The sequence below is a fragment of the Cotesia typhae genome, unplaced genomic scaffold, assembly GCF_013202065.1.
Source record: "Cotesia typhae breed Kobodo isofemale line unplaced genomic scaffold, CoteBio_Ctyphae contig_65, whole genome shotgun sequence".
Taxonomy (NCBI): Eukaryota; Metazoa; Arthropoda; class Insecta; order Hymenoptera; family Braconidae; genus Cotesia; species Cotesia typhae.
In genome coordinates this window covers 2,430,713-2,444,726 of record NW_027423762.1, presented here as the reverse complement: position 1 = coordinate 2,444,726, position 14,014 = coordinate 2,430,713, and the positions used below count along the sequence as shown (strand labels likewise).

General features: G+C 28.9%; 1 protein-coding gene across 2 annotated transcripts in view; it reads left to right on the top strand.

The window, feature by feature from the left end:
• The window catches only part of LOC141532589 (neurotrimin), a 358,743-nt gene that overhangs the window by 249,408 nt on the left and 95,321 nt on the right, over positions 1 to 14,014 (top strand). For both annotated transcript variants that reach the window (XM_074251006.1, XM_074251005.1), the window contains one exon: positions 4,217 to 4,439. In XM_074251006.1, coding sequence (XP_074107107.1) covers positions 4,217 to 4,439 — 223 coding nt within the window. The remainder of the gene's footprint in view (positions 1 to 4,216; positions 4,440 to 14,014) is intronic.

Genomic DNA, 14,014 nt, shown 5'->3' with positions numbered 1-14,014 from the left:
GTAAAATTAGATTCTATTGATTTTTATTTAATATTTAACTTTAAAAATTAATACATCATGTCAGTGTTTTTAATAAATATTAACAAATATTAAATAATACATATTAACTAATATTAACAAAAATGAAACTGTCCCGAGTTACTAACTTTACTTTTATTATTATGGATCTTTAATTTTTTTTACAATTTCTATCTAGCGTAATTCTTTACAATAGATGCATCCTTCTTAAAAAAATAAAATATTTATCGATACTTGAAAAATATTTAGTTACATCTTTTATTAAAAAGTTGATGTGACGTTTTCATTGTTGTCGCTTTTCATTGCTACGGTGACCACTTTGGCAACGGTTACTATGGAAATGGTTACCATAGCAACCGTTACTATGGCAAAGGTTAAATATTAATGAGTAAAATTTGTAAAAATATTAATTAATTAAATTGTCGACAATAAAGATTTTGACAGATGCACGCAAAGCGCGTTCAATTTTCTAGTTAAATTAATAAATAATTAATTTCTCGATAAACTAACCCTTGAAAAGCAAACATCTAAAGAAATTGTTTTGTTCTTAAATTAAAGCTCGAATAATTCTGCAGAAGATAGACACAATTTTTAAATGAATAAATTTTATAAAAAATTTATATTTTTTTACTAGAAAGGTTGACCTTTATCCACTCATGTCTTTGATTTTTTTGACTTCCTTTGTCGTTACAGTCACCGATTCTCAAAGAAAAAATATCAAAGTGACTAATCCAATTTTCACTGCAATATCCAATAAAATAATCATCACCCAAATCGTGAAATTCACATAATTACATTTATAAATGCTAAAATATTAATGTATGTGCACATAAATTTTCTAGAGAGGTTTAAACACTAAATCAATTTCCACCTTACGCTTTGTGTTCCATGTACTGAGAAACTTTATCCATGGGAAATGCGTGTAACAACTTCAAAGTACGGAAATCCGCGCTGCGCAACCCTAAGTGACATATAACATACATAACAATGTAATGTATACTTGACACATAGCAGAGTTGAGCTGAACTGAACAGAGTAGAAAATATGAATAAAGAGGAAAACTCCGCAAATATAACCTCTTGTATGTGGGACGTTAAATAGAACAATTATCACAGTAAAGGTGAATTGAAGATATTTCATTCTTTATGGTCTCCATTGTCAAGCATTTTGACGGAAAATGCCAGCAGTTGAATAAAAATTTTAATGAGTTTGGAAAACTTGAAAGCGCATGACTCATGCTTATTTGATTGTAGAGAAAATTCTAACTTTTCTCTTTATGAGTTCTGAAGAAATTTTAATTTTCAGTTTTTCAAATTTTCGCGCTGAATAAATTATCACAGAAGCTTTGCACATTTACATCATCTGTATGCACGACGGAAATATAATCCTCTAAATTAAAATACATGAAAGTCTTGAAGTTAGTCATAGGTCGAAACTCGCAAAAACGGGCCACGATTCATTATTGGTCAAAATTAAAGCGCGCGCGTAGCGCGCTATTCAAATTTCTAGTGATAGTATTAACTCACATGGGCATCACCCGGTAAAATAAATTTTTATTTCTGTTCATGCTTATTGCAGACGAATACGAGCTTAGTTTTTGCATGACTCATGATGCGAAGCATCAGAGAATGCTTAAAAAACGTTCAAAATTTTTGTAAAATTGTTCAAAATTTCTTGTAAAAACATTCTAAAACTGTCCAAGAAATATTCCAAAATTTTCCCAAAAATATCTCAAAAGTATTCAAAATTTGTTCTCAAATAGTTAAAAAAAATGTTTTATGATTATTTAAAGAAGGTTCCACATAAGATTTTAAGGACAATATTTCAACTCAATTCCTTCAAATAAATTGCGTTGATTTTAAAATTATCTTAGAAGTATTCCAAAAATCTCAAAAAAAAAAAAAAATACTTAAAATTTATGAAATAATTACTAAAATGCACTATTTTGAAATTTCCGATAACTTATGTAATGTTCCAAAATCGTCCTAAAAATGTCCTTAATTGTGTCGATTCACTGAGAAAATTTCACAACATTATTTCACGCTATTCACGGCCGTGCAAAGTGCTCCGGGTCTATTTTTACACCGAAATTTTTTACAGTGAATTTTAATTAAAATAAATATATTTATTTTAATTAAAAATATTCATCTACTTAATATTTTATTATTTTAAACTTCCTAAATTAAATATTAACTTTTTTAAATTATTTATTTTTAATTATTATGAACATGAAAAGTTTAATTGTAAAAACTGTGTTAGTTAAAATATTATCAACATTGGAAAATTTACAACACCGATTTAATACCAAAAAAAAATATATTTACACCGCGAACGATGTTACTGCTACACCGATTTCGGTGTTGAATTTAACACCAGAATTTTTAACACCGTACACAGCATGGACTCACACCGGCTTTTTTTTACAATGCATTTTCAATGATAATCAAAAATTCATGCATTAAGAAAATTTTCTTAATACTAGTGTACTTTTTTGTCAATAAATGGCACCCAAATTAAATTTTTTCCGTGTATCAACTAGAAGATATTAACGAAAAGAATTCCTGAAAGGAGATGAATAAAAATTTTTGAGAAGAGCACTCTGTAACGCTTTGCATTTTACATCGCGCAAAATAATAATTTTGTAATGTCAAGAAAAATTTAGTTCATTGATTGCCAACAGTTAACTACCATGTACTATTATGCTACGAATTATAAGCAAAATCAGTATAATAGTGGTTAATAACGTTGTCCACGTAGATACAGATCATAAATCCCCAGTACTGGAAAAACCGTTAACTTGCGGTTGAAATAGCGAAAGCAAAAAATTTTGCAGATAAGAGAGGAAATAAAACACAAGATCCGTCCTCGCATTTTCAGTGACACGTATCCTCATTCATGGCTCTTGTTAACAGCTTTCTTGTCGACGTAAACACAAAATATAACAAGCTATTTATTTTTTTTTTCACTGTCCTTATTTTTTTTTGTTTTGTCGCCCAGATTACTTAGCTTCTTTTATTATTTTTTATGCCGATGTTTTATTCCGAGATTTTAGGTCAAGCTGGTGTTTTTTAGTTGGCAAAAGAAATCATTTCAATTAGTTTTTTTGGGGATAAAATGGTGATCCTGTCACTTACATGATTGGTCTTTTTAGCTTATAATTTTCATAATTATTTTTAAAAAAATTATTGTAAAAAATTGGGAGTGAATTTTCAGCAGAGTGATTGCGAATGAATATGAATTTAATTCATAAGACATGCGAGTATAGAATTATTTGACTCAAATAAATTTTTATTTAACTAAAACAAGTTTCATATTATAAATTACGAACAAATATCTAAAACAATTTTAGTTTGGATATATTAATTATCTTTTTATAAAAAATTTGATTCTTTTGAAACTTTAAAAGTAAATTATCATATTATTTTGTTTTTGTCTTGATAAATACTAACTTTAATGGTAAAACATAATAAATTATTGACATTAGTATGTTTAACTAAAAAAAAATTAATTATTTTAATAATACTAAAATTAATTGATTTACATAGATTTTTAGAATTTTTTAACAAATGAATAATTATAAAGAGAACTTTTCTAGTTCTATTTTCTATAAATGCTACTTATAGAAATAAAGAAAAATATTGAAATAAAGAAATAAAGAAGACGAATAACAGCTACTTATTTTTATCCAATAAAAAAATAAAGAATTCACTCTGAGCAGTTATTTTTAATAATATAAGTAAAATCCTTTTCAGAGTGCACAGCAATAAATGAGGAGTTGAGTTTCCAAAGGGTATCTTTTCATTTTTGATTAATCGAGACAAAAAACTGGTTATCTTTAATTACAAATATTTTTATTGAACTTTTTCAATTTAGCTACAAAGTGCTACCGGTTATAAAGCTACAATTCGATTTTAATTTAGATATCTTTATAATTCTCGAAGTACTTAATATTTAAAAGATCAAAAAACTGTTCTTTTAAAATATGAAAGGGTACCCTTTTGAAAATTAGCTCCTCAAATATTGTGTTGAAATTCAACACACTTTATGTTATTTTAACACAGACCGTATTTAACACAAATACACAATATTTTTTATGGTGTGAATTTTACATCGAAGAAATTAAATCATTCAAATTTTTAATAATATATTTCACTATATTTCTGAAACATGTGAAAAATGGTGTTTATATTTGTTTCAGGTGGCTTTACAAGTGTCGTGGGTGCGACATAGAGACATTCATCTCTTGACGATTGGACGTTACACATACACGAGTGACCAGCGGTTTCGTGCTATTCACAACGTACACTCGGACGACTGGACACTCCAAATAAAGTTCCCTCAATTGAGGGACAGTGGAATATACGAGTGTCAGGTTTCGACGACCCCTCATATGAGTCATTTCGTTCACCTCAATGTTGTCGGTAAGTCTCTTGAAATCATACATGGACACATAGATACCAAATCCACGAATACATAACAGAATCCATCCAGATATTCACTAATATCTCTCTATCTATTTCTACTCACTCCGCTCTACTACTCCACACTCAACTTATATTACAGTATATATGATAACAACTCGATATCTCAATTCCGTGATCATCATTCTACATGCATTATCTGCACAGTGAACTTCGGGATTGTAAATTGAACCTTGTTCACGATCTCTACTCAGCTCACCAGATCATCCATAATACTATATTTCCAATGTATGGAATATATCCTACAACACCAATAATACTAGTACCAGCCATATTCTATGACTTGACTTAGATATGCGGTAGATATGATTTATCATGTATGTAACGCACTAAATATTCGGCGCATTGAATTTTCTCAATTCAATTTTGAAATTGAAGAATACAAAATTAGTAGAAAAAATTTAAGTAACTTATTCAAGTCCTCACTTGAGAAGTTTTTGTTTGACATGCCTGATAAAAAAAAATTTAATTTAAAAAATTGGTTAGTTAAATTTTTTCGAAATGAGCTCCAGATTTGTAATTTATCACTTAAATAGTTATCTAATAACAGGAAAAAATAAAAATTAAGAATTTTTAGAGTGTAAAATTGATACAAAAATTAAATCGATTCAACGAAAAAAATTTTGATTCTAAAAAATTGAATAACCTTCAATCGAAGAAATTTTTTTTACTTTCAGTAAGTTTTACTTGGTTATGAAAGCTTTCTACTTGATTTGAAATCATGAAGTTTTTCGAAAATGATTTTAAATTACGAATCTAGTTAATTTTTATTTCAATGCAGTATTTTTAAAATACAATTGATACTGTTTGAGTATGATCTAAATTTTTAACATTTTTTGCTCGATGCGAGACGAAAAAATTTTTGAAAATGATCTACAGGCAAGGATTTATCAATTACAGAAGTTGTTGAAATGAACCATTGAAATTTATCAATTTCTTGCATAAAAAATATCAATATTTTTTTTTATTACAAAATATAAACATTCGAATCACTTTATTAGAATTACTCTTGTTAGATGTACTCTTGTATCAAGAAAATTTTCTGAGTTGTTATTTTCATTTCAAAATTTATCTAACTTGAAATTGTGACAGCATGAATTATTTGAATGTTAACCTATTCGAAAAAATACTTTGATTCACAGATCTGATTAATGATGAACAGTTATTTTTTATGATTGTTAGTGCATGGAATAAATATTCGGTGTTGGCGCAGCGAATTCTATCGATCGAAAATAACCTCGCAATGTGTCTGTGTATGCATATATATCACATAGATCCATCGGAATCAGAAAGCAAAAAAGACCAAACCGAGGAGGTATGAAGAGGGTGCAGAATATTAATCCAGGTTGGAGATCCTGAGGGACGATATGTCCTGTCACAAAGCTGCAGCGTGAAGCTACGAGAAATTTAACGTCGAAGGTATTACACTCAAACGATCGGCATTGAATTCCGGATGAAAAAAATCCCCATCGACGATTTAGCCTCCCCGGAATATTTCCATTGTTTTTAATTCTGGTAGCGTCCTCCCCGTGTTTACTATGCATTGTTAATTTTCCGCATTTATGATATATGAAATATGAATAAAAAAATAGTTTTGGTCCAGAATAGGAGGCAGGCCGCCGCTAGGTAAATTTGAATAAATCGATACTCGCAGACGCAAAAAATATATCTTTGATTTTTCATTCATCAAAACGCTTGAAAATAAAATAGAATAAAATGAAATAAAAGCTAAAAGTTCTTTGGATGTATTGTCAGAAAAAAATGTACAAACAGTCGAATGAGTAAAGCGGGTGGATAAAAAGATTGAAGAGGATGTTGACGAAGAAAAATGGGAAAAATAAATCCAAAAGAAAGAAAATGTGTATTAAAAATATTGAAGAGTTTGAGGCAAAATACGAGTATGTTGTGTAGTCGTTAGTAGAAAAAAAAGGTGGTCATGCGGTCGAGTGATTTGATTCTTCGACAGTTATTTCCGTTCTATCAGAATACACAGGCCTGGTATTTCTCGAGTAGAGCAAGAGCTCATCATTTTGCTCTTCCGCCGTTTCCTAGTCACTCTCCGTTGGGGCGTCTATGTGAAATAGCCAATGTTAAATTTACTTGAGCCACATGATCGAGGTAAACCAATACCGAGGTCCTTCAGCAAGGTATAGATCAGCAGTTGGTACAACAGTATACTGGCTGATCGATCTATCGATCATATGCTCGCTTATGCATCCAAGCAAAAAGTTAACCGGGTGGAAAAATATTATGCTATTTGTCCGCTGAAACCTTCTAACATCCGATCGTTAATCAACAAGATCTGCTGTCTTTATACGAAAGAAAAAATTGTAAGTTGAAAAATAATTTTGAACAATTATTTTCTTTTGATCTTGTTATTTATGTTTTGCTTGATTAGCTCTAATAGCTATGAGCGTTGCTTGAAAATTTGATAGGACTTTGAATTACGAAGCTCTTTTATGTATGAAGTTTTGTATGATACAGTTTTTAACATTCAAATTACGAAAGCCTTTTATTGGTTAATTTGGAAAACACATTAAAAGCTTTATCACTAACTTGAAAAAAAAAAAAAAATATCCTGCGTTTGTTGTAATCAAATTTTGGTACAACGCATTATTATTGGCTTTGAAAAAAAGGAATTACATATGATTAGTCCTAACTATAATTTATGTAATTGATAATTAAGTAATTACTGCTAATTATTTCAATGTTATGTCGGACTCAACGTCCGACATTTTTATTTTATAACAAATAGAATTTAATTATTCATAAATAATTTTATGTTCTTACAACTAATTACATACATTTATTTTATTTTTAAAATTTTGTTATCTTCAAATTTATCAATAGCATTTTCGAAAGAAACTTATTTGAAAAATTTAGTTTTAGTTGGGCCTGACCATACTAAGGGATTTGAGCCTGAACAAATACCCTAATAGAATTTTAAACTTTGTCGAGATCGGAAATAGAAGTTTTCGATAACAAAATAAATGTATATATAAACAATAGTTTAATTAAAATAAAAGTAAATAATGATAAAAGAAAAAAAAAAAAGGAATGTTATGATAATTCTAGTATCAACAGAAGAAAAAAAAAATATATATATGTTGATAATTTAATAACTATAATTTAAGTTTAAACAAAAAAAAAATAATAAATAAATGTTTTCTTTTATTTTCGAATAAAATAACGACTTAAATAAAAAGAAAAATTTAGATCTAAAAAACTAATGACAATTTGTAATCTATGCACAAATTAATTTTTATCTAACTAATTTAATATAAAAATTTGGTCACAGTAAATAATTTAATGTAAAATAGTACACATGTATGTCTTTGTCTATGCATAAATGCGCTTACGTATACCCAAACACATAGATGTATAATAGAGCATAAGAGTAAAGGAGAAGCGATATTGTACTCTGACCCAAGTAGAGGGGACTCATGCAACATTATAGAAAAATCTAAGAGAGAGGGCAAGGGCTCAAGGAAATAGAAAAATAATTGGACATTATTTCTCCCATCTAGTAAAAATAAGTAACGCCCTAAAATTCGACACCTTTACGATTTTTCAACAAAAATATCTCTCTCGTTGTCCTGACGTCCTAGTGTTAACATCGAAAAAGTTTTTATAAGTTTTAATGAAACCACGCGTCAGATTCAAAAAAACAATTGTTAGTAAAGTAAATTTCAATTATGTAAAGAAACGGTAACAATGACATTTAAGTAAGTTCTTAATTGAGATTTTTATGTTTGTTTTAATAATTCAAATCTTTGTATGATAATTTTATAATATATTTATTAAATTGAATTCATTCTCTTATAACTTCAACCCCTTCCCATAAAGCTTCAGATCCTTATCTATTAGCCTAACGGCTAGGATAAAAATAATTAAATTTTAGTTGCGTTTTCGACGTAACATCAAATTGGTCGTAAAAAAATTTTCTGATGTGGCGTTTTGTAATTTTCAATGTATTTTTATCAAAAAATCGGTTAAGTAAGGCCTGATGGGATCATATATGCCCATATATTAGGAAAATAGAAAAACTATTTCCAAACAACGATTTCTTGTTTCAAAAATTTTTTACAATAAAATATTTAATACATTAATTTCTTTTAGAAAGAACATCAATATCTGTTTTCGTTGTAATGAGCAAACAATAAAATAGCTTCACTTCAAAAGAACATTATTATTCTTTTATACAATTTAACCAAGGGTATTGTTGAAAACGTCCAACAGATGGCACATGATCGTTAAATCGCCTCCTAACAAGAAAGTTGAGTTTAGATTGTTAAGTCATAAAGTAAAAATCGTACTTTTAATTTTCTTAGGAGCTTTTCTGATATTGGTTTTTAGTTTAAACAATTGCTCAACCAATCTTTACAGATAGCCTGTTACGGTTGTATCAGAATATTTTTTCTTGCTCCCCTGGCCGAAAGTACGCTCTTTCGGGTCGCATTTTCCTCCAGAAAGAGCAACTTTTGTGACTTGCTTTATGTAACTAGCCAGTGTACAAACTAACCAAAAAATAAAAATAATTTATAACTTTATTATTGTTAATGAACTATTTAATGATAATACTGCACAAATAATTTTTATAAAAAGTTTACAAAATAAAATATAAGAGTTTTGTAGATTTTATTTGCTTTCTTTTATATTTTGACAGCTAATAAAGCAATGCTAATAAAACACTATATGTACTCTACAAGCTTCTAATAATTTAATTTCAATCTTTCTTTGCCGTCGATTACTAATTAGAAACTTATTTTTAATCAACTTAAAAAAATAAATTCCGGCTACTATGATCAAATTTTAGAGTTATTTTTATCCATGAATGTTGAACAATTGAAAAAAATTTTAATAGTCAACCGAGCTCGAAATAATTTAAATTAATAACACAAAAAATTTTCAATGAAAAACAAGCGAGAAGCTTGAATTAATAGACTTTAATAAAACCTCGTTGCTGAAGAGAAAATTTACTGGAAATATGTATGTAAAATGATGAGATATAAATATGAATAATACAATAGAACAAAAGAGTATAGGGCCAAAGAATTCAATAGAAATACCAATGTGTATTGATTCCGTATTATGCCTACATTTTGTACAACTTCTTAGACAAAGTTGGCGCCTACCGTCCGGTAGTGCGTTCCTGCTTTAAGCTCATCTGTGGAAAACCATGAATGGTTGAGCCAGTATTCTCCTTAAAGGAATAGGAATGAGAATAGAATGGGAATGCACACCGAGAGCCCAATTCACCAGAAGTATATAGATATACAACTCAAAGTTATGTGCTTCCAAGTACATCGGAGGATACACAAAGTCTCGATAGTTTGGTAAGACTAGTACGAACCAAGTTCCAGTTCCAGTCTCGGTACTGGAACCAGAACCTGCAGAATGCTCGCTCAAAACGTTCGACTATTCTAGACGACATACTTTCCAGTATAGTTGAATCTTTAAGTAAAAGCAATCTCGGTGAATTTCCGGATCTATATAATTTCCAGTCGATCGAACAGACACGATGGGCGTTACCTATTTCGTCCTTTTCTTCGTCCTCAGCTTCACATCATAGTTTTTGATTTATTTATTTTTTTTTTTTTTTCATGAAAATGCATGAGAGACAAAATTTTATCAGTTCAGAATATTGTCTATTACAGATTATTAATAGAATAGGAAAAATTTCGTCACTGGCGGACTGATGAAAGAATCTGTTAATATTTACTTATATTCAAAGGTTTAATAAATATTTTTATTAAGGGAAAACAAATATTTATTTAATGCAATTTTTTAATTATTAATAAATATTTATTTAATGCAATTTTTTTATTGTTAATAAATATTTTTTTAAAGCCTTTTTAATAACCAGTGATTGTAAAAATTAAATTTTGACACTTTTTTTGGCTCCATAATTTCAATATATAATTTAATTAGAACAATTACATTTATAATTTTTTTTTTCAAAATTAAAAAAATAGAATTGTGACGTTCTTGCACAAATTTGAACTGTAAACCGATAATTTATTGTAAAATTATTAAATGATTTTCTCAGAATTACATTCCAAAGGAGATTCGTTGCTTCGTTGCTGAATTGGCAACGCGGCAACGGAAATTTTAGACGATAAGAAGTCATCGCGGCCCGCGAAACGTTAATGTACCTACGTCAGCATGGGATCCGGGCCTCGACGACGTTCCCGAGATGTAACCTGAGCCCAACAATGGCTGCTACTGATCATTTGTGTAATTAAATAATTAACTAAGTCAGTCGACCGGGAGAGCTCTTCGAGCTTGGACCTTGTCCACTGGCTTCTATCTAACCTTTTTATTATCATTAAAAATTTATGTTACAATGTTAATCTTCACTAATTACTTCTAATAGGGGCGAGCGCTTCTTAGCGTTTCACCCTATTTCCTAATATTTCTATAGAGGTGAGCGCTTACTAGCTGTTCCACCCTGTTTCTATCAGTAAAAATTAATAATAATCTTATAAATAAAAATCATGGTACGAGACATTATTTGTGCGGCCCACCGGGGATCTATCGATCAGCTAACGCGGCCGGCCTAGAAATAATTATTGAAGTTCGGAAAATCCAGAACGTAACAAGAATAAATATTAAAACATTGATTAAAATAAGTTAAAGGATTTTTCTTTCGATAAAATAATTATTGTATTATATCTTTAGAATAAAAGGCTATGACATTATTTGTTTATAAATATTTATTAACTGAAAATAATTGGACTTTTATTGCAAAAAAAAAATATTTATTACAAGTCATAATACGTTAATTTATGCTTAATAAATGAATGAATTGTTTTCAAATAAATTAATTTATTAATAGTTACTAAATCTTTCTGTCGGTGCGTATTTGTGTAATAAAACGGGTTTTTTCAGTTAAATTCAGTATAATTGAAAAGTTCATTTAATTTACTATGATTCGTTTTTGGATTACGTTTTTAATACGTGTTTTGAACATGTGAATGTAATGATATATCACGTACAATCTTTTATATTTTTTTAGTGATTGTCAATTTTTCATTTCAAGTTTTTAGTTTTGAATAGTTTTTTAGTTCTATAAATTTGTTTCTTCACTTTTTCTATAAAATTATTGGTAATTGTTGATCCTGCCATCGCAATATTATTTTTTTAATTTTTTTTAAAGTACCCAAGCCATGTATATTGTAACTAAAATCGAAAAATCACCAAGCCAAAGCTCTTTTAATTATGATTAGTAATTCTCAGCACATAGTGATTGAAAGTTGCTAGCCATTATTAATGTTAATGAATTTTCGTTCGAAAACTTACGGCTTACTGTTGAAGCTTTACTCCGAAACAATCATTAAATTAAGCCATGATTCAATTAATGAGACTCGAGAGCTGGTTAATTATTTTTACCCGAGCATTCGTCTGTACAGAGTACAATAAGAGGACGCCGAAGTTGAGTTTAAAAGGGGTTTGTTTGTTAAACTTTTTATTAGGTTTGAAGTAAAGTGAAAAAAATAAAAGAAATGTAATAAACAGGTAAATAATAAATGCTGTGTAGTTATGGTAGATGTAGTTGGTTTCTGCTGTTCGTTCGGTTTACGAACACAGAGTCGTTTGTTAGCATCGTGCTTTGAGTAAATAATGCCGCAGACATGTTCCCCAGACTGCATAATAACTGCTCGAAGTTGGTTGCTGTTTAGCCACGATGATTGGCCGCAACAGCGGAATAGATTGCTGCACCCTTATAGTCCACTAACTCAAACTACTATTGCTTTATGTCACGCCAACCGGTTTTAAAACTTTTTCCGACCACTTAGTTGTTGGGTTTTACTTTTCTGATTATAATTATGATTATGATTATATTATTCTGTATTAACGCGGTTTAGTAGTCTCGAGACTCGTAAATTATCGTACATTCGTAAGAGTTATGCAGCTATACCGCCATGACCACATCATATCATGTCGTATCGTAGATCGATAAGGGAGAAACTACCCAGCAAAAAATTTTGCACTATTACGTCAAAAAGTTTGTGTTAAAAATTTTTATGTTGAATATTTAACACTTTTATGTGTGAATTTAACATTTATTCTGTTGAATCAACACAAAAATAATGATTTAATACTCTGAATACATCTAAGAATTATTTATTACTTCTTAATGACATGCGAACATGACTCAATCAGGTTCCGCACAGTAATCAGTGTGATGCTGCATCACAACCGAGCATTTTTTTCCAGCATCCCACTGAATCGGGTGCAGAACAGTAACCAGTCGGATTATTTTTTGTGATATAGGATCATGTATTATTTTTGGACCAAATTTAGTGTTAAAAACTTCCGACAGAGGGCACACGAGCGCTGAATCGTCTCCCTACAAGAGAAGTAATTTTAAGATATAAAGTAATATATTATTATTGATACTTTTACTCTCTTCAAGAGCTTCTCTGACATTACTTTCAATATTAATAAACTACTAAACCAATTTTTTGTTTAATGAAGCATTGTAATAGATGTACACATTTCTATAAACAAAAAACAAAAAATTTTTAATTACAATTATTATATATCAACTATAATTAAGAATCATTGAACGGACTGAAAGCATGAAAGACATTTTTTTTAAAGAAGTATGGAGGATTTAATTAAAACATTTTTATGTTAATTATTGTTCAAGTTCAATTTTTTAAGGAAAATGATAAATATTTATTTTTTATTTTTATTTATTTAGTTTATATGCCAAGGCGTTGAGCCGAATGGCAAATTTTATATACATAGATAGTGTTCAAATAAGTACAATAAATTTTGAAGTATTGATAAAATATACAAAACAGATTGCATTTAAAAACAAGAAAATACATCATATTATTATATATATATATATATATATATATATATATATATATATATATATATATATATATATATATATATATATATATCACGTTATTATATTATTTTCCAGCATACTAATTTCTAACTATTCATTGCTTAATAAAAAATCAAATAATTTAACTTTGAAAGTCTGTAAACTAAGAACGTTTACAATCTCCGGAGGTAAGTCCTTCTAATATTTAAAAATTATAATTACTTATTATACTTCTTACTTATTAAAGCTTGTGAAGTCCAAAAAAACTTGATTTTTTTTTTTTAATTTCATTTTCATCAACTATTAAAGAGACGGCAAAGTCGAGGCCTCAAAAAAATGTTGTCAAATGGTGAAAAAAAATTCGGAAAAAAAATTTGGGGGTGATTTTTAAAAGTGTAAGCATTGAGAAAATGCAGAAAAAAAAATTTTTTTTTTCATTTACCAAGATAGTTACCTACTTTAATTTTCTAGGTAGCTTAATACGGCCATTTATGACCACCTAAAAAAATTTGTCACGGGTTGTGTTTTGTTCTATGAAAAACTCTTTAGAGTGCAAGCGAAAAAATGGTCATAAAGTGAAAAGACAGTTGGCAGAACAGTGTAATGCAATGACCATCAGACAACTATAACAATTTTGACTTGAACGCAAAACTGATTCTACAAAAGT